General features: G+C 48.4%; 1 protein-coding gene across 1 annotated transcript in view; it reads left to right on the forward strand.

The window, feature by feature from the left end:
- The first annotated feature begins 8,526 nt into the window (after positions 1-8,526).
- Positions 8,527-24,927, forward strand: part of ddx20 (DEAD (Asp-Glu-Ala-Asp) box polypeptide 20) — a 37,778-nt gene continuing 21,377 nt past the window's right edge. The window contains exons 1-4 of the mRNA XM_060845056.1: positions 8,527-8,810; positions 14,700-14,794; positions 16,357-16,525; positions 18,989-19,103. Coding sequence (XP_060701039.1) covers positions 8,609-8,810; positions 14,700-14,794; positions 16,357-16,525; positions 18,989-19,103 — 581 coding nt within the window. The 5' untranslated portion in view covers positions 8,527-8,608. The remainder of the gene's footprint in view (positions 8,811-14,699; positions 14,795-16,356; positions 16,526-18,988; positions 19,104-24,927) is intronic.

Raw genomic sequence — 24,927 nt, forward strand, 5'->3', positions numbered from 1 at the left:
GGTAGAGGTCATAGAAACATAGAAAATAAGAGCCAGAGATTTCTTTTTATTCTTCCAGGGGATGAGAGTGTCGCTGGTTCGGCCAGAATTTATTGCCCGTCCTCAATTGCCCAAAGGGCAGTTTGAGTCAACTACATTACTATTGGTCTGGATTCACATGTAGGCCAGACCAGGTAAGGTTGTACTTTACTTCCCTAAAGGATATTAGTGAACCAGGTGAGTTTTTACACCAGTGAATTCATGGTCATTGTTAGACTCCTAATTCCACATATTCATTGAATGCAAATTTCCCTCTCTTCGATGGCAGGATTTGAACCTAGGCCTCCAGAACATTACCTGGATCTCTGGATTAACAGTCTGGCAACAATACCACTGGGCCATTGCCTCCCCTGTAGGCCATTTGGCCCTTTGACCCTTTGAACCTACTCTACCATTCAGTATGGTCCCGGCTGGTCACCCAGCTCAGCTCTCTGTTCCTGCTTTCTCCCCATAGCTTTTTGATCCTAAGAGCTACATGTAACTTCTTCTTGAAAACATTCAATGCTTTGGCTGCAACCGCCTTCAGTGGCAGAGAATTCCACAGGCTCCCCACTCTCTGGACGAAGACATTTCTCCACCTCTCACTCTTAAACGGCCCACCCCATTTCCTGAGACTATGATCATCAGGGTCTGGATTGTAGGGTTGGAAAGTGCAGGTGGAATAGCCTGAGCAAGAGAGGGCATCTCTGGGAGCTTGCTGTACTCAGGTATCTGTTCCAGTGTTCCCCGTGCAGTCACCATTATTAGGGTAAAGGTGATTATCACATTACTCCACAGTGAGCGAAGATTGTGTTTTGGTAATGTTACTGAATTAGACAATCCAAAAACCAAGATTAATCATTTATTTAGGGATAAAGATGTAAACCCGCTGAAAATAAGCAGCAGGAATGCCAGCATTTGTGGGGAAAATAATCAAGTTAGTGGTTCAAATTGATGATGAAGTTTGATCAGTATCCAGTTTGAATGTGAGTTTAAGTCACACCATATCACGACAGTAAGACCCTGAGAAATACTGAGGATTATAGAGACCTTGGTTTGCACATACACCAACCCATTAAGGTATCAGGACATGTGGATAAAGTGGTTAAGAAGGCATAAGGGGGTCTTGTATTTATTAGCTGTGGCATAGAGTTCAAAAGCAGGGGGGCTAGTATAAAATGTTGGTTAGGCCACACTTAGAGTACTGTGTACAGAGAATACTGCAATCCCTAACTCCCCAAAGCCTGTCCACCATCAACAAGGCACATTTCAGGAGGGGGATGGAATACTTCCCACTTGCCTGGATGGGTGCAGCTCAAGCAACATTCAAGAAGCTTGACATCATCCAGGACAAAGCCACCCTTGTTTAATTGGCACCACTTACACAAATATCCACGTCCTCCAACACCGACACTCAGTTGCAGCAGAGTGTACTATCTACAAGATACACTGCAGAAACCTTAGACAGTTCCTTCGACTGCATCTTCCAAACCCATGACCACTTCCATCTAAAGGACAAGGGCAGCAGATACATGGGAACACCACCCCCTGCAATTTCACCACCAAACCACTCACCATACTGACTTGGAAATATGTCACTGTCGCTGGGTCAAAATCCTGGAACTCTCTCCCAAATGGCTTGGTGGATCTCCATGTGGACTGCAGTGGTTCAAGAAGACAGCTCACCACCACATTCACAAATAGGGTTGGGCAATAAATTCTGAACCAGCCAGTGATGCCCATGTTCCACAAGTGAATAGAAAAATGGCAGAATTGGGTTGTTTATCTTAGAGCAGAGGAGGTTGAAAAGAGCTGTAATTGTGATATATAAAATTATGAGGGTCTTGGATAGGGTAGGCAGGAACAAACCTTTCCCCTTGATGCTGGGGTCCATGTCCAGGAAACATAGCTTTAAGGTACGGGGAGGAAGGTTGAGAGGAGATGTGAGGAAAACGTTTTCACCTAGAGGGTGGTGGGAATCTGGAACTCACTGCCTGTGAGGATGGGAGTGCCCAAAACTGTCATCACATTAAAAAAAAATTTAGGTGCGCAGTTGTGATGGCAAGACAATCAAGGTTATGGACCAAGGGTTGGAAAATGGGATTAGAGTAGTTAGGGGCTTGTTTTTGACTGGTTTGGGCATGATGAGCCAAAGGGTCTTTTCCTGTGTTGATAATCTCTATGACTCCATGTCCTGAGTGGACATATCTTTTCCCTAACTATCTCTTGCTCCTACTATACTGTAAAAGTCTCGCATTACAACAGTGACTACACCTCATCTGTATTTCAGTGGCTCAGAAATCATTTGGAATATTCAATGTTCCTGAAAGGTACTGATTTAACGATAATTTGTTCTGAACATTCTTGGTTTTTAAGGGTTAAATTTTTTGCTAGAGCAACACATGAGTGAGGTCTGCCCTCAAGGATTGGGCTGCATTAACCTACATTTCTGTTTACATTGCGACATACATACATTTTAAAGAAAAGCACTCTGAAACTGATTGTGCATGGGTTGAAAAGCAATTTCAGAATTCCAGTGAGAGGTTTTGCTGTCCTTTACATCTACTTTTTTGACATTTATTATGATGTGCTTTCTCTCTTGGTTGCTTTTTTGCTTGTTATAGTGGAACTGAAGTGGTTGGGCTGAAATACTGGTCAGCGATCCTGTGTGAAGAGTGTGCATCCCTGTGTAAGGCTTTCCTCAACCTCAGAATTAACCCAGAAATTAAAGATTAAACACCTGGAAACAATCCATGAGTGAAATATAGTGGCACTTTTGTATTTCAATTTCCTTTGAACACTTCTGTTTAATAGCTTTAAAAACCATACAATAGAGTCATTGTGTTGTACAATGTAAACAAGGCTCTTTGGCCCATTGTCTGTACTGGCTCTGATAAAGCAGTTAGTTCCATCTTCCTGCTCTTTTCTCCAATAACTTTCCAGATATTGATTTTCCATCATGAAGGGCCCAGATAGAGATCTATTGCACAGAGAAAAGCCCTTTGTCTGATCAAGTCTGCACCAGTCAGAAACAACCCCCTAACTGTTCTAATCCCATTTCCCAGCACATAGCTATATTCTAAGTGCACATTCAAATACTTCTTCAGTGTGATATATTTCTGCCTCTGCCTCCCTTTACAGACAGTGAATTCCAGATTCCTACCACCCTTTGGAGGAAAAGGTTTTTCTTCAGATCTCCTCTAAACCTTCCTTCCCTTCCCTTCAATCTAGACCCCTACACCCCCACAGTCATCAAGGGGAAATGTTTATTCCCATCGACTCTAACTTTGCCCCTCATAACCTTGTACTTCTCAATCATGATCCCCCTAAGTCTCCTCTGCTCGAACGACAACAATCCAATCTCTCTTAATCACTGAAACTCACCAGCCCAGACAACATCCTGGTAAATCTCCTCTGCAGGACGAACGTGAGGATTGCAGATGTGGAGATTAGAGTCAAAAGTGTGGTGCTGGAAAAGCACAGCAGGTCAGGCAGCATCCGAGGAATGGGAAAATTGACGTTTCAGGCAAAAGCCCCTCATCAGGTGAAACGTCGGTTTTCCTGCTTCTCGGATGCTGCCTGACCTGCTGTGCTTTTCCAGCACAAATCTTTGCACTCTCTCCAGTGCAGTCACATCCTCCTATAATATGGATTCCAGAACTGCACACATTACTGGAATACTTTATATAGTATCAGCGTAACCTGTTCTTAGACCCTATGCCTTGACTACTAAAGGCAAGTATCCCATCTGCCATCTTAACCACATCACAACATTGGCCATTAACATAGAAAGATAGAGATTAGGAGCAGGAGTAGGCCATTCAGCCCTTTGAAACTGCTCCACCATTCAATATGATCATGTCTGGTGCTGTGTGTCAATGCTATATTCCTGCTAACTCTCTGTACACTTTGATGCCTTTAATATCTGAAAATGTATCAATCTCTGTCAAGGTTATCGAAGTTGGAAACAATAAATATGTCAGGACGGATCATTGCCATGTCTTTCCCAGCCTCACAATATCCAAAAGTGTCTTCCTGCTGGTGTAAATGGAGTCATAGCTTCAGTGAATAGAAACAAAGCAGCTAACATCTGCATGACAAACTCCTCCCATGGTCCAGTGGGTGAACTCTTACCACTGACTTGGGAGATTGTGAATTTAAGCCTCATTCCAGTGGGTTCAGCCTGTAATCCAGGCCGACCCTTTACCACACGGTCCAAGTGGTGATGCTGACAGAGAGATGTGTGAGCAAATTTATATAATGTCATTCCAGTCTCGGGAAACCTGCTACAGATTTTACTGTCAACAACAGCAATATATTGACCTCAGCGTGATATATATACCACAGTGTGATATATTGGCCTGGACATTGTGGAAACCTCCAAACTGCTCCTTAGAACAGCAACCATCAGATTGGGGAAGCAATGACCCAGTGGTGTTATCGCTAGACTATTAATCCGGAAACTCAGCTGGTGTCTAGGGATCTGGGTTCAAATCCTGGCACAGCAGGTGGTGGAATTTGAATTCAATAATGACTCTGGAATTCAGGGTCCAATGATGACACTGAAACCAGTGTTAGGAAAAATTCATCTGGGTCACTTTAGGGCGGGAAGCTGCCATCCTTACCTGGTCTGGCCTACATGTGACTCCAGACCCACAGCAATGTGGTTGACTCTTAACTGCCCTCTGGGCAATTAGGGATGGGCAATAAATGCTGGCCCAGCCAGCGGTACCCTCACCCCATGAATGAATATTAAAAAAAGGATCTTTGACATCTACGCCAGTGTCATCGGTAAATAGCTTGCCTGAGAGGCAGCAGCTTCACACTAATGCAGAACCTCACACTTTTGCGCTCCATATTAGGAGTGGAGTTTGTAACATTTCCAAGGTGATATTTGAAACTCATACAGCTACTGATAGCATCACCACTGTGTGAAAGTTTTACTGGCCTGATCCTGAAAACACAAAAGCGTACATGTGAGATTAGAACTACTCCATCCAATAGCAAAGATGATCCCTTCCATGCACATGATGCAGCATTTACAAAATAAATCCCTGCCACTGAATTTAAATGATTAAAATGCCAACATACTACCACTCATAAACTGGACCAAATCATATTGTATCATACAAAAGCTGTTCATGTAATGAATTGCTTGTCAAATAAGATTGTTATTGATTGCACTGTTTACATAATAACAGCCAAGTTTCCAGTTTATTGATGGATTCTTTGTTCAGAGATTAATTTATTTGAACCAGAAAATTGTACAATAAATCACCCTATTCATGGCCTGATGAATATTGTGACATCTCAGAGGCTCCCCATTATTGTACTCAGCACCTCTGATTGACCTAAAGGCTATCCTGTCATTCATGTTAAGTTCAAGCACGTGAGAGTTTTGGACAGGATAAACTACCCGGGCATTCTAATGATCTGTAAAGTGTTGTGCTGAGTACCATTTTGATGTCTGAAAACTCTGCTTCTACAAAAAGCACCTTGTTTAGAAAGAGACAACTTACATTTCAATTGCGCCTTTTGATGTCCCAGAACACTTTGTAGCCATTTAAAAACGTTCACAGGATGGTTAGTGTTCAATGAAGGCGTGACAGAAACAGCACCATCTATATCTAAAACTGATGTGTCAATTTACCACACAGAACTAGATCCATGGTAGAATTTCTACAGTGTAGGTAGAGGCCATTCAGTCTGCACTGACCCTCTGAAGAGCATCTCGCCCACCCCTGCAACCTTGCATTTCCCACCCAACCTGCACATCTTTGGACTGCGGGAGGAAACCAGAGCACCCAGAGGAAACTCATGCAGACGTGGGGAGAATGTTCAAACTCTACACAGACAGTCAGCCAAGGCTGGAATTGAACCTGGTGCTATGAGGCAGTAGTGCTAGCCACTGTGCCACCCTACACAGCAAACAGAGGAAGAGATAGGTGGTAAATCTAAACAGGGGGACAGTGAGGTCTGCAGACGCTGGAGATCAGAGTTTAGAGTGTGTTGCCCAAAATGTCGATTTTCTTGCTCCTTGGATGCTGCTTGACCTGTTGTGCTTTTCCAGCAACACGCTTTCAAGGTAAATCTAAACAGTCCCACAACCAATGGGTCAGATCTAAGCTCTGCAGTCCTATCACATTCAGTTATAAATGCTGGTAGTCAATTAAATAAAAAACTCAATGGAGAATGAGGCTTCTCAAATATCTCTATTCTTAATGTTGGGGGAGAACAGCAGATCAGTACAAACGATGAGGCTGAAGCATCTGCATACATTTTCAGCCAGAAGTGCCAAGTGAATAATCCAGCCTGGCCTCTATTTGAGGTCAATCTTCAACCAATTTGATTCACTCCTCGTAATATTAAGAACCAGCTGAAGGCACTGTAAACTGCAAAGGCGATAGCCCCTCACAACATTCCAGTAAAAATATACTTGCACTGTTTGTATAGCTAAGTGTCTCCAGTACAATTACACATCCACCCAACAATATGGACAATTGACCAAGACCGTAAGATTGGCAGCAGAAATAGGTCATTCAACCCATTGAGATCATTGTTGACTTGATAATCCTCAATTCCACTTAGTTGCTCATTTGCTATAACCCTTGATTCCCTTCCTGAATAAAAATCTATTTATCTCTGTCTTGAGTATGTTTAATAATCCAGCCTTGACAGCACTCAGTGGTCAAGACAAGTGGCTTGCAGGATAACAGGGGGGCAATTACAATCCTTCCAACAAATTTAGCTCAATGTAACATGCCGCCATGTTTTTCACCCCAATTTCTCGGCCAAGGTTTGAGTTTCATAGAATCCTTACAGTGTGGAAGCAGGTTGAGGGGTGACCTTATATAGGGACATGGATAGGTTGAATAGCCAAGATCATCTTCCTAGGATACGGGAGTTCAAAACTAGAGGGCATAGAATTAAGATAAGAGGGGAAAGATTTAAAAAGAATCTGATGGGTAACTTTTTCACACAGAGGGTGGTGTGCGTACGGAATGAGCTGCCAAAGGAAGTGGTAAAGGCTGGTACAATTACAACATTCAAAATGTATCTGGATGGTTATAAGAATAGGAAAGGTTTAGAGGGATAGGGGCCAAATGCTGGCAAATGAGACTAGGTCAGATTGAGTTGTCAGTTGGTGCAGACCTGTTGACCTGAAGGGTCTGTTTCCAAACTGTATGACTCTGCGATTCGCTAAGTATTGTACTTATTGTAATTAATTACAGCCTGAGAACTGATCTCTGTGGCACTCCGCTAGTTACAGGTTGCCATCCTGAAAATCTCAACTTTCTATTTTCTATTCGTTAACCAACCCTTTGCCCATGGTAGTCAGGATGTGGAGGTGCTGGTGTTGGATTGGGGTGGATAAAGAATTCATATGACACCAGGTTATCGTCCAACATTTGGGGAGTGGGGGAAGAGGGAAGGGAGGAGTGAGGGTGGTGGTGGAGAGTGATGGGGAAGAGAGAGGGAGGGTGAGAATGAAGGGATGGGGGGGGAGTGGTTTAGATGGTGAAATTGTTTTCAGGAATTTAAGAGGATTGAGAAAGGGGAGATGTGAGTGGGGGGTGGGGGAGGTTCAGTTTGTTTTTGAACTTATTGAAGTACTTCAGTCTGTGTTGTGAAGGTGTTCCTTCAGTGCTTTTAGGGTCATGGGTTGTTTGAACACTGATTGAAATCTGCTATGTGTTGGGGAGGGCTTATGTGATCTGCTACGTGATTCCTGAAGAAGGGCTTATGCCCGAAACGTCGACTCTCCTGCTCCTTGGATGCTGCCTGACCTGCTGCGCTTTTCCAGCAACACATTTTTTCAGCTCTGATCTCCAGTATCGGCAGTCCTCACTTTCTCCGATGTGTTGGGAAGGTGTGACTTTGGAGGAGGGTTTCCCATGTACCACCGGCCTTGTTGTGAAGTTGGACTACAACCAAAGCTTCTCTCTATAGGAGCTTCAACACCATGGGCTGTACCTCATAAAGCAGCCTCACATGTGGCACTTCATGGAGTGTCTTCTGTCCAAGGCTTCAGCGGGAGGGGCCCAAACCAGGGGGCGTGGTTAGCACTGAGGGGGTGGAGCAACACCCAAGGGGTGGGGCCAGTATCCATGAGTGGGGCCTGTATCCAAGGGGTGTGGAATATATCCAGGCTGTGGGGTGGGGCCGACAACAGGGGCTGCATCCAAAGGGGCGGGGCCCGTCTCCAGGGGGCGTGCCTTACCCGTCTGGGGGCGGAGTCTCTGGTCATGCCCACCTAGGGGCGGAGCCTAGCTTCAGGAGGCGTGTCTTGCCTGTCTGGAGGCGGAGTCTTTGGTCATGCCCGCCTAGGGGTGGAGCCTATCTCTAGGAGGCGTGTCTTGCGCGATTAGGGGCGGGGTCTGTATTCAGGGTCGTGTCATGCCCGCCTAGGGGCGGGGCCTGTCTCCAGGGGGCGTGTCTTGCCCGTTTGGGGGCGGAGTCTCTGGTAATGCCAGCCTAGGGGCGGGGCCTGTCTCCAGGGGGCGTGTCTTGACCGTCTGGGGGCGGACCTCTCTCTCCTCCCGGTTCCGGGCCCAAAGCCGGGGCCTTGCGTGACACTGACGGCAGGAGGATGGCGCTCACAGGCCGCCGCACGGCGCACAGCATCGACCGGCGGCCCCGGACCGGGGATGTGCTGCTGGCCCCGGGCGAGCAAGTGGATTTTGCCGCTTTGCTGCTGACGCAGCCCGTTCTGGAGGGACTGAGGGAGGCCGGCTTCGAGAGGCCTTCCCCCATCCAACTGAAGGCCATCCCGCTCGGGCGGTGTGGGCTCGGTGAGAGGCCGGAGGCCGGGGGCCGGGGCCGGGGGAGGGTGAGGGTGAGGAGGGATGGGGGATGATGGGTGGGTCAGGGTGAGTGAGAGAGGGAGGGGGTGATGGGTGAGTGTGAGATGCGGTGGGGGGGGGATGGGGGAAAGGGGTGAGGGCTGGAGGGTAGAAAGAAAGTGAGGGCTGGGGGGGAAGGGGGTGAGGGCTGGGGGAGATGGAAGGTGAGGGTGAGAGCTGGGGGGAAGGGGGTGAGGGCTGGGGGGAGATGGAAGGTGAGGGCTGGGGGGGAAGGAGGTGAGGGCTGGGGGGGAAGAAGGTGAGGGCTGGGGGGGAAGGGGGTGAGGGCTGGGGGAGATGGAAGGTGAGGGTGAGAGCTGGGGGGAAGGGGGTGAGGGCTGGGGGGAGATGGAAGGTGAGGGCTGGGGGGGAAGGGGGTGAGGGCTGGGGGAGATGGAAGGTGAGGGCTGGGGGAGATGGAAGGTGAGGGCTGGGGGAGATGGAAGGTGAGGGCTGGGGGGGAAGGGGGTGAGGGCTGGGGGAGATGGAAGGTGAGGGCTGGGGGGGAAGGGGGTGAGGGCTGGGGGAGATGGAAGGTGAGGGCTGGGGGGGAAGGGGGTGAGGGCTGGGGGAGATGGAAGGTGAGGGTGAGAGCTGGGGGGAAGGGGGTGAGGGCTGGGGGAGATGGATGGTGAGGGTGAGAGCTGGGGGGAAGGGGGTGAGGGCTGGGGGGAGATGGAAGGTGAGGGCTGGGGGGGGAAGGGGGTGAGGGCTGGGGGAGATGGAAGGTGAGGGCTGGGGGAGATGGAAGGTGAGGGCTGGGGGAGATGGAAGGTGAGGGCTGGGGGGGAAGGGGGTGAGGGCTGGGGGAGATGGAAGGTGAGGGCTGGGGGAGATGGAAGGTGAGGGCTGGGGGAGATGGAAGGTGAGGGCTGGGGGGGAAGGGGGTGAGGGCTGGGGGAGATGGAAGGTGAGGGCTGGGGGGGAAGGGGGTGAGGGCTGGGGGAGATGGAAGGTGAGGGCTGGGGGGGAAGGGGGTGAGGGCTGGGGGAGATGGAAGGTGAGGGCTGGGGGGGAAGGGGGTGAGGGCTGGGGGAGATGGAAGGTGAGGGCTGGGGGGGAAGGGGGTGAGGGCTGGGGGAGATGGAAGGTGAGGGTGAGAGCTGGGGGGAAGGGGGTGAGGGCTGGGGGAGAAGGAAGGTGAGGGTGAGGGCTGGGGGGGGGAAGGGGGTGAGGGCTGGGGGAGATGGAAGGTGAGGGTGAGAGCTGGGGGGGAAGGGGGTGAGGGCTGGGGGGAGATGGAAGGTGAGGGCTGGGGGGGAAGGGGGTGAGGGCTGGGGGGAGATGGAAGGTGAGGGCTGGGGGGAGATGGAAGGTGAGGGCTGGGGGAGATGGAAGGTGAGGGCTGGGGGGGAAGGGGGTGAGGGCTGGGGGAGAAGGAAGGTGAGGGTGAGGGCTGGGGGGAAGGGGGTGAGGGCTGGGGGAGAAGGAAGGTGAGGGTGAGGGCTGGGGGGGAAGGGGGTGAGGGCTGGGGGAGATGGAAGGTGAGGGTGAGAGCTGGGGGGGAAGGGGGTGAGGGCTGGGGGGAGATGGAAGGTGAGGGCTGGGGGGGAAGGGGGTGAGGGCTGGGGGGAGATGGAAGGTGAGGGCTGGGGGGGAAGGGGGTGAGGGCTGGGGGGGAAGGGGGTGAGGGCTGGGGGGAGATGGAAGGTGAGGGCTGGGGGAGATGGAAGGTGAGGGCTGGGGGGGAAGGGGGTGAGGGCTGGGGGAGATGGAAGGTGAGGGCTGGGGGGGAAGGGGGTGAGGGCTGGGGGAGATGGAAGGTGAGGGTGAGAGCTGGGGGGAAGGGGGTGAGGGCTGGGGGGAGATGGAAGGTGAGGGCTGGGGGAGATGGAAGGTGAGGGCTGGGGGAGATGGAAGGTGAGGGCTGGGGGAGATGGAAGGTGAGGGCTGGGGGGGAAGGGGGTGAGGGCTGGGGGAGATGGAAGGTGAGGGTGAGAGCTGGGGGGAAGGGGGTGAGGGCTGGGGGGAGATGGAAGGTGAGGGCTGGGGGGGAAGGGGGTGAGGGCTGGGGGGGAAGGGGGTGAGGGCTGGGGGAGATGGAAGGTGAGGGCTGGGGGAGATGGAAGGTGAGGGCTGGGGGAGATGGAAGGTGAGGGCTGGGGGAGATGGAAGGTGAGGGCTGGGGGGGATGGAAGGTGAGGGCTGGGGGGGATGGAAGGTGAGGGCTGGGGGGGATGGAAGGTGAGGGCTGGGGGGGATGGAAGGTGAGGGCTGGGGGGGATGGAAGGTGAGGGCTGGGGGAGATGGAAGGTGAGGGCTGGGGGGGCAGGGGGTGAGGGCTGGGGGAGATGGAAGGTGAGGGCTGGGGGGGAAGGGGGTGAGGGCTGGGGGGGAAGGAAGGTGAGGGTGAGAGCTGGGGGGAAGGGGGTGAGGGCTGGGGGGAGATGGAAGGTGAGGGCTGGGGGGGAAGGGGGTGAGGGCTGGGGGAGATGGAAGGTGAGGGTGAGAGCTGGGGGGAAGGGGGTGAGGGCTGGGGGGGAAGGGGGTGAGGGCTGGGGGGGAAGGGGGTGAGGGCTGGGGGAGATGGAAGGTGAGGGTGAGAGCTGGGGGGGAAGGGGGTGAGGGCTGGGGGGAGATGGAAGGTGAGGGCTGGGGGGAGATGGAAGGTGAGGGCTGGGGGGGAAGGGGGTGAGGGCTGGGGGAGATGGAAGGTGAGGGCTGGGGGGGAAGGGGGTGAGGGCTGGGGGAGATGGAAGGTGAGGGTGAGAGCTGGGGGGAAGGGGGTGAGGGCTGGGGGGAGATGGAAGGTGAGGGTGAGAGCTGGGGGGGAAGGGGGTGAGGGTTGGAGGGAGATGGAAGGTGAGGGCTGGGGGGGAAAAGGGGGTGAGGGATGGAAGGAGAGGGAGGTTGAGGGTTCAAGGGAGGGTGGGGGAGGGGTGAAGGGAGGTTGAGGTGAGGGTGGGGGAAGAGTGGGGTGGGGAGTGGAAGGAGCATGGGGTGGGCTGGTGGGAAGTGTTGGGGTGGATGAGGGGTGGGGGGTAAGGATGTGGATGTGTAAGGGAGAGGGAGAGTGAGGGGGTGGGTGAAGGAGGGAGAGGGAGATTGGTTGGGAGAGTGAAGGCTGGTGGGAGGGAGAAGGAAGGAGGGTGGTGGGTGAGGGGGAAGGGAGAATGAGGATGAGAAGGGAGCCAGAGGGAGGTTATGGGGAGGGGGTGGGAGGGTGGGGAGTGTTAGGGATGGAGAGCGAGGCTGGGGGTGAGGGTTAGTGGGGTTGGGGTTAGTGTGTGCAACAGTAAGTGTTGATGTAGTTTGAGGGTAGGGAGGTGTAAATGGGGACAGTGAGGGTCATGAGGCAGAGAGTGAGGAAGGGGAGGAGAGGAATGAGAGGATGTGGGTGAAGATGAGTGAGGAGACCATGGGGCCCTGGGGAGGGGAGGAGAGAGGGTGATTGAGTCGGTCCAACCCGTCCATGCCGACCTGATATCCCAACCCAATCTAGTCCCACTTGTCAGCACCCGACCCATATCACTCCAAACCCTTCCTATCCATATACTCATCCAAATGTAAACATCTATAAGGTCCCCTCTCAGCCTCTGACGCTCCAGGGAAAACAGCCCCAGTCTGTTCAGCCTCTCCCTATGGCTCAAATCCTCCAACCCTGGCAACAGCCTTGTAAATCTTTTCTGAACCCTTTCAAGTTTCACAACATCTTTCGATAGGAAGGAGACCACAATTGTACGCAATATTCCAACAGTGGCTTAACCAATGTCCTGTACAGCCGCAACATGACCTCCCAACTCCTGTACTTAATACTCTGATCAACAAAGGAAAGTATACCAAACGCCGCCTTCACTATCCTATCTACCTGCGACTCCACTTTCAAGGAGCTATGAACCTGTACTCCAAGGTCTCTTTGTTCAGCAACACTCCCTAGGACCTTACCATTAAGTGTATAAGTCCTGCTAAGATTTGCTTTCCAAAATGCAGCACCTCACATTTAGCTGAATTAAACTCCATCTGCCACTCCATCTGGTCAAGATCCTGTTGTAATTTGTGGTAACTTCCTTTGCTGTTCACTACACCTCCAACTTTGGTGGCATCTGCAAACTTACTAACTGTGCCTCTTATGCTCGCATCCAAATCATTTATGTAAATTACAAAAAGTAGAGTGCCAAGCACCGATCCTTGTGGCACTCCACTGGTCACAGGCCTCCAGTCTAAAAAACAACCCTGCACCACCATCCTCTGTCTTCTACCTTTGAGTCAGTTCTGTATCCAAATGGCTAGTACTCCCTGTATTCCGTGAGATCTAACCTTGCTAATCAGTCTCCCATGGGGAACATTGTCGAATGCCTTACTGATGTCCATATAGATCACATGTACCGCTCTGCCCTCATCAATCCTCTTTGTTACTTCCTCAAAAAACTCAATCAAGTTTGTGAGACATGAATTCCATGCACAAAACGATGTTGACTATCCCTAATCAGTCCTTGCCTTTCCAAATACATGTACATCCTGTCCCTCAGGATTTCTTCCAACAACTTGCCCACCACCGACGTCAGGCTCACTGGTCTATAGTTCCCTGGCTTGTCCTTACCGCCCTTCTTAAGCAGTAGCACCACGTTAGCCAACCTCCAGTCTCTGGCACCTCACCTGTGACTATCGATGGTACAGATATCTCAGCAAGAGGCCCAGCAATCACTTCTCTAGCTTCCCACGAGTTCTAGGATACATCTGATCAGGTCCTGGGGATTTATCCACTTTTATGCGTTTCAAGACATCCAGCACTTCCTCTTCAGTAATATGGACATTTTGCAAGATGTCACCATCTATTTCCCTACAGTCTTTATCTTCCACATCCTTTTCCACGGTAAATACTGATGCAAAATACTTATTTAGTATCTCCCCCATTTTCTGCGGCTCCATACAAAGGCTTGTTGGAGGGAGTGGGGTGGTAATAACCAGAAAGGTGATTTAGTTGATTGGGATCGGGTTGTGGCAGGTAGGGTTGTACAGGAATGTTTGGGGTTTAGATGGTGAAATTGTTTTCAGGAATTTAAGAGGATTGAAAAAGAGGAGATGTGGAGTGGGGGCAGGTGCAGTTTGTTTTTGAACTTATTGAAGTACTTCAGTCTGTGAGTAGAAGTTTGTCCTTCAGTGTTTTTAGGGTCATGGGTTGTTTGAACGTTGATTGATTGGAATCTGCTATAGATGGGCTGAATGGCCTAGTTTCTGTTCCAATGTCTTATGGTCCTAAAATACTGGCAAACGGGGCTAGGTTAATTTTGGATATCTGGTCAGTGTGGACAAGTTGGACCGAAGGGTCTGTTTCTGTGCTGTACGTCTCTGTGGTAACAACAGCTGCTTTGTAACTGAGGTGATTTTTTTTATCAGAATAGATATGTGTCCTTTAGTCTGATCATCATAAAATATTCCAATGTGATAACTGAAATATCGACACAAGAAACTTTGCTCAGTTTCTCAACATAAAACAGTGATTTAACGTAACTTGATGTGATTGGTTTTCCCCCCATGGTCACTGCTAGATTTGAGTAAAATGCTTGTGTTATTGTCAGTTGCTCTCTGAGAGAAACATTGCAAGATAATTAATTTTCTCTCTTTCCAAATCTGTGTTTTTGAATGGGGCAATTAAGAATGAAATGGTAGTGATTACTGGGCTGTCATTGCTGGGGGCGGTGGTGAGAGCTATTTAAAATAATCAAGGATATTGTACTGCGTGCAGCTAATTAGTTTGATTACAATACTTGATAGACACCAGAATTCTGGACGTGCTTCATCATAGCATCAAATATAACCAGGGCTGCTATCGGTCATATCTTAAGCTTGAAAATTCAGCATGTGATTTTTCTTTACAAAATTATGTGTCTCTTTTAGATCTGATTGTGCAAGCTAAATCCGGAACTGGGAAAACGTGCGTGTTTGCTACAATTGCATTGGACTCCCTTATCCTAGAGAATCCGGCAACGCAGGTTAGCATTTGTGTGAAATTTGCAGACATTCTTCTAAACTTTGCATATTGCCCATTTCTCGTGCAGTGTAAATGGTTGTTCCTTTGAAATTTGGAATTCTTTTGTCTGTCCTCATAGGAGCGAGACAAAAAGCTTTCGCAGCATGTCTCCTTTTTTCAGCGAGCACTTACTAGTAAGCAATTACTCTGAACGATAGTTACCTTCACCTCGCACATTCTTGTCATAGAAACCTGCCTGGTTGTTGTGGAATCAGGAAAAGCATCATGTTCACTGCAGTATTGTTCTAAGCAATCTGTGTGGTTTTGGCAGTTTCTGTTTGGGCTTTCAGACCATGTTGAAAACTGGACAGCAGATAATTCTCTGTGCCTCCCAGTTTTAAAAGCTTGAATACATGGGAAGCAGGTGTGCATGGTTGGACACAGATTACCTTGGGCAGTGTTTGCTCACATCACTATTTACATGGAAAGAGAAGTTGAGATCTTGCATTTCCATAGCACCTTTCATGTTTGGAACACATTTCAAGTGTTTTACAATCAATGGCTTAGTGTTTAGCATTGTTACTTCAACACCAAGGACCCGCGTTCGATTCCCTTCTTGGGTGACTGCCTGTGTGGAGTTTGCACGTTCTCCCCATGTCTCTCTGGGTTTCCTTTGGATGCTTGGGTTTCCTTTTGGATGCTCTAGTTTCCCCCACAATCCAAAGATGTGCAGGTTCGGTGAATTGGCCATGCTAAATTGCCCATAGTGTTCAGGGGTGTGTGGGTAAATGTAGAGTAATAGGGGTAGGGGAATGGATCCAGATGGGTTACTTTTTGAATGGTCAGTGTGGACTTGTTGGGCCGAATGAGCTGTCCCTACACTGTAGGGACTGGACGGTTTGAATTATAAGAAGAGGCTGGATAGTCTTTTTTTCCCTGGAGAGTAGGAGGCTGAGGGGTGACCTTATTGAGGTTTATAAAATCATAAAGGGCATAGATAAAACGAATAGCTAAAATCCTTTTCCCCGGATAGGGGAACCCAAAACTAGAGAGCGTAGATTTAAGATGGGAGGGGGACAATTTAAAAGGGACCTGAGGGGCAACCTTTTCCCACAGAGGGTGGAGCGGGTCTGGAATGACCTGCCTGAGGAAGTGGTAGAAATGGGTACAATTACAACATTTAAAATACATTTGGACAGGTATGTGGATAGAAAAGGTTTGGAGGGACATAGGCCAAATGCAGGCGAATGGTACCCGTTCAGATTGGGAAACTGGTCAACCAGGACAGGTTAGGCCGAAGGGTCTCTTTCCTATGTCTGTATGGCTCTATGACTCTATAACACTGTGATGATTGGTTGAGGAATGAATATTGGCCAGAACAGCCAGGAGAGAGCACTTAATTTTCAGGGAAGTGTTCTTGGTTCTCTGTCATAGCCACATGTCTTTCCATCCCATTTTCTGCCATCCCCAGCAATCCCAGCTACAGTTAGATTACCTCGCTGCTGCTGTGGGCTTTTCTCCATTCTTGAAATACCCTGCACTGTACCTTGCGTTGATGGCCCATTCCTTTCATGTTGCTTGCAGGTTCTTGTTCTAGCACCTACCAGGGAAATTGCAGTCCAAATCCACTCCGTCATTACAGCAATTGGCATTAAAATGGAGGGCCTGGAATGTCACGTCTTCATTGGAGGCACCCCGCTGAACCTAGACAAAACCCGCCTGAAGAAATGCCATATCGCAGTTGGGTCTCCAGGTGAGGGAATTCTCGAACAGAACATCAGCAGGAGAGCTTCTCCAGTGCATTAGCTAATGGTATTGACTCTGAGCCACGCAAGGAGACTGACTGCTTGGTAACAGAGGTTTTCATGGAGCTTTGTAAAGGAAGGGGCTTAAGGTGGAGAATTGGAGAGTCCTGGGTCCCCCGAAGCTGGGCATGTGATGCCCCCGTGCTGGTGCAGTGAAGATTGGGGATGCTGAAGAGGCAGAATTAGGGGTATGCAGTTATCCGAGAGGGTTTTGGGGCTGGTGGAAATCAGAGATAGGGAAGAGTGAGACCACAGGTGGACTTGAAGTCTCAAAATTTGTGAGACAAGAGGCATCTTGTAATTCTGGCTGTACGTTTGCTCACTGAGCTGGAAGATTTGTTCTCAGACGTTTTGTCACCTTGCTAGGTATACATCATCAGTGAGCCTCAGTTGAAGCGCTAGTGTTCTGTCCTGCTTTCTGTTTACGTGTGTTGGTCTGTTGTGATGGCTGATATAACTTCTGGTTCTTTTTCTGAGAGGTTGGTAAATGGAGTCCAAATCAATGTGTTTGTTAATGGAGTTCTGGTTTAAATGCCAGTTCAACTGGGACAATACATCTATTCTGGGGCAGGCTAAACAAAGACACACGCAGGAATTTCTAGAGGCCTGGCATTCAAACAGGAACTCAATCAACAAACATTGATTTGGACCCCATTTACCAAACTCTTAGAAAAAGAACTGGAACTGATATCACTCATCACAACAGACCAGAACACACAAATAGCAAATGGGGCAGAACAGCAGTGCTTCATCAGAGACTCACTGATGATGTTACCTAGCATGGTGACGAAACATCTGAGAGCAAATCTTCCAACTCGGTGAGTTAAACGTACAGCCAGAATCACAACCTCAGCTCCAAATCCTCTCAAAAATCGCATCTTGTGATACTCTTGAGGTTTTTGCTTTGAGGCTAAGAAATTGCAAACGATGTTTGGAACAAATAATTTTGAAAACTTGTGATACTCTCCAGGGCAGTGAACTGGCTGGTAGGATGCAGGGACTTGTACGTTATTTTCTGCTCCCTGCTGAGAGAATCAGGGGAAGTGAAGCAGTTTTTTGTGATCGTGAGCTGGAGTGGCTTAGAGCCACTTTTGAACCACTGTCATTGTTGTGCTGTCAGGATTCTGCAGAGAGCGATGTGATTGAGGGAAAAACCATTGGCCTGGACTGTAGAGAACTGCCCTGCGGCTGTTTGGAGCAGCGCTGTGAGCTGCTCACCTGTGAGAAGCAATTGTTTATCGTGTCATGCAAAAGTTGGGACCTCCAAAGTGCAGCACTCCTGCAGTACTGCTTTGGAATGTTAGCCTGGGTTGTGTTCTCAACTCTGAAACGGATCTTAATTCTCAATCTTCCCTTGATATGTGGTGATTGAGAGTTATTTGTGGGTCCTTAATCTTTTTAAAATTTACTCTTTCATGGGATGTCGGCCTCACTGACAAGGGCACCGTTTATTGGCCATCCTTAATTGCCCTTGAAGCTGAGTAGCTGACTAGATCACGGCAGCACAGTGGCTAGCACTGCTGCCTCACAGCGCCAGGGACCCAAGTTCAATTCCAGCCTTGGGCTGAGTGGAGTTTGTACATTCTCCCCGTGTCTGCGTGGATTTCCTCCAGATGCTCCACTTTCCTTCCACAATCCAAAGATGCGCAGGTTTGGTGAATTGGCCAGACTAAATTGCCCATAGAGTTCAGGGATATGCAGGTTGGGTGCATTAGTTAGGGGCAAATGTAGAGTAATAGGGTAGGGGAATGGGTCTAGCTGGGTTACTCTTTGGAGGGTCGGTGTGCACTTGTTGGGCCTAATGGCCTGTAGGGATTCTGTCTATCATTTTAGAGAGTAGTAAAAACCAAATGCATTGCTGTGGGTCTGGGGTCACATTGAGGACAGGTGAGGAAGGATGGTGGATTTCCATCCTTAAAGGGCATTGATGAACTAGATGGGTTTTTAGGACCAGTGACAGGGATTGCACAATTGCCATTTGACTAGCATTTTTGTCTAATTGTTTTTTAAATTGAATGAAAATTTCCCGTTTTGCTGTGGTAGAGTTTGAACCCATATCCCCAGACCTGGGGTCTGGATTATTAGGCTCGTGAATCTGCAATAATCTGGACAACTTGACATGCTGTAGAGTTTGTGAGAAGGGGAACAGACAATGTTAACCCCTCATATCTGTTCTGCCAATCAGTGAGATTGTGACCCATCTCCATTTACTCACCCCATGGCTCCATAACCCAGAAGTACTCTTAATTGTAAAAATTGTAAAATTCTTAGCAACCTTGCTTGAGTGGTACATAGGATGAGCATCTGCTTTATGTGGAACTGTTTTGGAAGAATCTTTTGCCTCATCATGCTTGCCGTAGTTTAATAGCAATCACTGTATTTATTGAAGCTAAAGATTTCCCTCATTGCAGGTCGTATTAAACAGCTGATTGAGATTGGCTTTCTCCCAACGGCCAGTATCCGCTTGTTCGTCCTGGACGAAGCAGATAAGTTGCTGGAAGAGGGCAGTTTCCAGGAGCAAATCAAGTAAGTGAGCAATTCCAAATTGTGACATTCAAAATATTTCTCTTAAAGCTGTGCAAGTTGTTGAATGGCCAGAGTAGTTTAATTGATACAGCCAACAATTTTAAAATGTCGTCATTTCACATTTGTAAAGCACCTAGTGTTGTCACAGTACCCAGAGCAAGTATTTCGATGCTGGGGCCCATCCCTCCGTGAAATGGAGCGGTCCCCTGATATTAAAAAAGGCCCCTTTGAGCCCTGAATGTTTTTTTGGAACATGCATCTATATCAAAGAATGAAAGGGGATTTCCACACATGAATGCAGACAGTGTGGGGTGGGGACAAAACACTTTAAGCAAAGTTTAATCCCCTTTTACAGGGAACCAAGTCATTTTGTTGGAGACCCAAATAAAAATGGAAAAAGTTGGAGGCACTTGGGAGGTTAGGCAGTGTCTGTGGAAAGGGGAAGCACAAAACAGGAGTGAATATTTCATATTTGATGCCAGTTCAGTGACCTGAAATTGTTTCTCTTCTTTCCATCCATCGCCACATCGCCCCCCAGCACTCCCTACACATGCACACACCTGCATGCAAACCTGCACACACACCCTCCACTGTCTTATCTGGCCCCTGATGTCTTGCCCAGGTAGCCATAGTGATTTTGGGGTCTGGCTCGGGTCCATTTGAACCCCATCTGTCTGGACGTTCTGAGGTGGCAGATATACCGGAATAAACCGTTCAATTCAATTGAAGTCGCAGGTAGACAGGGTGTTGAAGAAGGGGGTTTGGTATGCTCGTCTTTAAAAAAGGAAAAGTGGGCGGCACAGTGGCACAGTGGTTAGCCCTGCTGCCTCACAGCACCAGAGCCTGGGTTCAATTCCCGCCTCAGGCAATTGTCTGTGTGGAGTTTGCACATTCTCCCCGTATCTGCGTGGGTTTCCTCCGGGTACTCTGGTTTCCTCCCACAGTCAAAAACATGAAGGTTAGGTGAATTGGCCATGCTAAATTGCCGGTAGGTGAAGGGGTAAATGAAGGGGAATGGGTCTGGGTGGGTTGCTCTTTGGAGAGTCAGTGTGGACTTGTTGGGCCGAAGGGCCTGTTTCCACACTATAAGTAATCTAATCAATTCACCAAGGTTCCTTCAGCAGCACCTTCCAAGCTTAAGACTTCTTCGATCTACAGTGACAATGGAAACAGATACACGGGAGCACCACAACTTGTAAGTTCCTCTCCAAAGCACTTCCCATCCTAACCTTTCACTAAGTTAAAATCCTGGAAAACTTTTGCACACAGCATATGGGTGTGCCCACAAGCCATGGATTTTGTGGCTCACCACCATGTTCTCAAGGGATTGGGAATAAATGCTGACCTAGCTAGTGATGCCCCACATCTCGTGAATTCAAGTTTTTTTAAAAAAAAGAGTTTGTGCCTTATGTACTCTTTGACTCTGGTGTATCCAAATGTGTGGCATTTCCTTTGGTATCCTTGCCCAGCGGAATATTATCAGCCTCCACCTTTCTACTGTCCCACTCTTGGCTGTTTTTCAGGGAAGAGAGTTTTAAACTTATCCAACTCTTTGCCTGTGGTGAGTTAAAAGCTTAACCTTGATTATATCCTGCTTCAAATTACATGATGAACCTCCCTGGATTTTGACTCCAAATCATTTGAAAGCATAGAAGTGCTGTTTTTGTCCTCTGTTGAATGCATTCCTCAGTCACCAGTGATCAAGGGGACACAAGCCAAGTTTGTGCAGCCTTTCCTCGTAATTTATCTCTGAACCTCGATATCATTGATGTTACCCCTGTTCTGAGGCTCCAGAGCCCCATTTGAAGGCACCAAATTGCATTACAGCCTTGCGTTTTTAGTAATTACACAGCCTTATGAGGCTGTTGTTTTGCCTCGATAAATTTTATATATGCTGCATTTCCCAAATGATCAAAAATCCACTGCAAATGTCTTTGAGCAGAATGTGACAGCATTGAGTTGCCTTGACCTAGAATGCACTGCATGAAATAAATTGACTTTCAAAAGAAAATTAGACATATTCTTGAAGTGGGAAAGATTTACAGGACTATGGGGAAAGAACAGGAGAGTGGGACTAATTGGATCACTCCTCCAGTGAGAACACACAGAAATGATTAGCTGAATAGCTTCCTGTGCAGGGAAATTCTGTTAGAATTTGACAGCTGCATTTTTTTTTTGATGAAATGCTGAATATGTTTTATGGGCACCATGTGTCAACCTATCAGGATGCTTAAGTCACTACACCACAGGACTGGAAATTGCAACCGTAAAGATTGCGTTTGGAAAGCTGAATGCTGCCGGTGCTGAAATAAAAGCAGAAAATGCTGTAAATATTTTCCAGGTCTGGCAGCATCAGCATCTGGGAAAAGTTAGAGGTCCAAAAGAGAGGGGGTAGGTGGGAGAAGAACAGTAGCAGGGTAAAAAGGAGGAGAGATTGAATGGTAGAACTGTTACCACTGTAGGGTCAAAGAGATGCTCTTAAATCCAAATACATCTCTGGCATTCCCTGTTCTGATGAACTGGTTTTATTAGTTTTTTCGTGGGATGTGAGGATTGCTAGCTAAGACAACATTTATGACCTGGGAGAAGGTGGTTGTGATGAGCTGCCTCTTTGAATCACTGTAGCCCATTGGGGATAGGGACAGCAATATTGTTAAGGAGGGAGTTTTAGGATTTTGTTTCAGTGACACTGAAGGAACAGTGATATATTTCCAAGTCTGGATGGTGAGTGGCTTGGAGGGGAACTTGCACATGGTGGTGTCTTTGTTTCCTGACGTGTTCGAGGTTGCGTGTTTGGAACGTGCTGCCTAAGGAAGCTCGGTGAGTTACTATAATTCATCTTGTTCATATTGTTGCCACTGTGCACTTCTGCTGGATGTCTTGCCATTCAAGTGGGATGTTTTGTCCTGGATGGTGTTGAGCTGCCTCTATGTTGTTGGAGTTGCACCCATCCAGGCTATTGGGGAATGTTCCGTCATGCTCTTGACGCGTGCCTTGTAGATGGTGTACAGGATTTGGGGAGTCAGGAGGGGAGTTGCAGCACTCCTAGCCTCTTACCTGCTCCTGTGTTTATATGGCTGGTCCAGTTCAGTTTGTAGTGGATAGTGACCCACAGGATGTTGATAATGGTGGTACCAATGATGTCAATGCCATTGAAAGGCAAGGGACAATGATTAGAATCTCTCTCATTGGAGATGGACATTGCATTATATTGTGCAAATGTTACATCCCACTTACCATCCTAAGCCTGGGTATCGTCCAGGTATTCCCGCGTTTCAGCACAGACTGTTTCAGTTTTTGAGGAGACAAAAAAACTGCAGATGATGGAATCCAAGGTGTTCAGACAGGATGTTGGAAGAACGCAGCAAGCCAAGCAACATCAGGAGGTGCAGAAGTCGACATTTCAGATGTAACCTTTCTTCAGGAATGGGGGTGGGTGTAGGGGGAGGTGGGGGGGCAGTGTGGTGAAGTGGGGATAGGTGAAGACAGGTAGAGGGTACAACCTGGTGGCCAATGGGAGGAATGAATCCGGTTGGTGGCAGGGTGCAGTGGCAGGGACGGGGAGGGGCTGAGAAGGGAGTTGGAGAAGGGGGAGGGAGGTTATTTGAAATTGGAGAATTCCATGTTGAGTCCTTTAGGCTGGAGAGTGATGTCAATGCCATTGAATGGCAAAGGGCAATGATTAGAATCTAACTCATTGGAGATGGTCATTGTGTCATTGGTATTTTAGGGGCCATTATTGTTGCCGAACATTGTGTGGTCATCAATAAACATGCCCGTGTTACATCTTATGATAGAGGGAAGGTCGTCATTGAAGCCAGTGACAGTGAGGTGCCAAGGACACTGCTACAATGAACTAGGGCTCTTTTGGCACAGCAGTAGTGTCCCAACACTCGGCCAGGAGTTCGAGTTCAAGTCTAACCTACTCTAGAGGTGTGTCATCGAATCTCTGAACAGATTGATCAGAAAATATCTGCTCTGAGGAACTCCTGCAGAGATGTCCTGGGACTTGAAATGATTGAACCCAACACCAACAGCCAAATTTTGCCAAGTGTGACTCCAACCAGCTTTGTATCTCTCTCCATCCAGTTGCTGCCGAACGTGGTGAATGTTTCCAGTGTTTTTGGTTGTGAGAGTCACTAGTTGTTTACCAGAGCCTTACACTCCCCAGCTAGGAACAGACCAGAAGAAAGCCTCAGCTTTTTGCAAGTTGAGGATTGGGACAGGCCAATTGCAAATGTAAAAAACAGTGCTCCCTTCCCATGAAGAACTGTGTAAGCTGGGACCACTCCTTTTTTGTTGGGTTATTTGGAGTCGAGTGATCCAAATCCCAGCTCCATCTTTGCAGGTCTCAGCATGAAGTCTGGCTGCCAGTCAGTCAGTCAGCATCACCAACGGCCTCTCTCCGCTTTGTGGCTGTAGAATTGATCCACTGAATTTGCTATTTGTCATCAGTTGTGTCATCTTGCTTTCCCTTCCTTTTTTACACATGTTTGCACTGGATAGTCGCAGCTTGGTGAAGATAGATATTAAGTGAATGTTTGAGCAAAGCTGTTTAACTTGCAGCAGCACAGTTCCTTGACAGTAAGATACTACATGCCCAGGGCATGTGTACTTTAGGCTTCTTGAAATGTATGGTCTTTGTTGATTTTCAGATTCCTGAAAGCTTAAAGCCTGATTAAGTAGATTCTGCCTGAGCTGTCACTCAAGTTATTCCTCGGTGTGTGTGAGCATTTTGTTAATTGTCAGATATGTAAAAATGCCCCCTCCTGATTTATAAAGGTATGTAAGACCTTTGGTCCAGATAAATCAGTGGGGCGCCACGAGGATCGGTGGGGGTCCACTACCTTTTGTCATTTATATAAATGATTTGGACATGAACATAGGAGGTATGGTTAGTAAGTCAGCAGATGACACCAAAATTGAAGGTGTAATGTACAGTGAAGAGCCAATGGGCTGAGGAAATGACAGATGGAGTTTAATTCAGAGAAATGCGAGGTGCTGCATTTTGGGAAAGCAAACCTTAGCAGGACTTATACACTTAATGGTAAGGTCCTAGGGAGTGAGAGAGATTAGATTAGTTTAGATTACTTACAGTGTGGAAACAGGCCCTTCGGCCCAACAAGTCTACACCGACCCGCCGAAGCGCAACCCACCCATACCCCTACATTAACCCCTTACCTAACACTACGGGCAATTTAGCATGGCCAATTCACCTGACCCGCACATCTTTGGACTGTGGGAGGAAACCGGAGCACCCGGAGGAAACCCACGCAGACACGCGGAGAACGTGCAAACTCCACACAGTCAGTCGCCTGAGTCGGGAAATGAACCCGGGTCTCGGGCGCTGTGAGGCAGCAGTGCTAACCACTGTGCCACCATGCTGCCCATAGTGTTGCTGAACAAAGAGACCCTGGAGTGCAGGTTCACAGCTCCTTGAAAGTGGAGTCGCAGGTAGATAGGATAGTGAAGAAGGCGTTTGGTATGCTTTCCTTTATTGGTCAAATATTGGGTACAGGATTGGGAGATCATGTTGCGACTGTACAGGACATTCGGCCACTGTTGATATATTGCGTACAATTTTGGTCACTTTCCTATCAGAAAGATGTTGTGAAACTTGAAAGGGTTCAGAAAAGATTTACAAGGATGTTGCCAGGGTTGGAGGATTTGAGCTATAGGGAGAGGTTAAATAGGCTAGGGCTGTTTTCCCTGGAGAGTGGGAGGCTGAGGGGTGACCTTGTAGAGGTTTATAAACTCATGAGGGGCATGGATGGGATAAATAGACAAGATCTTTTCATGGGGGTGGGGGAGCCCAGAACGAGAG

This window comes from Hemiscyllium ocellatum, chromosome 26 (genome assembly GCF_020745735.1).
Source record: "Hemiscyllium ocellatum isolate sHemOce1 chromosome 26, sHemOce1.pat.X.cur, whole genome shotgun sequence".
Taxonomy (NCBI): Eukaryota; Metazoa; Chordata; class Chondrichthyes; order Orectolobiformes; family Hemiscylliidae; genus Hemiscyllium; species Hemiscyllium ocellatum.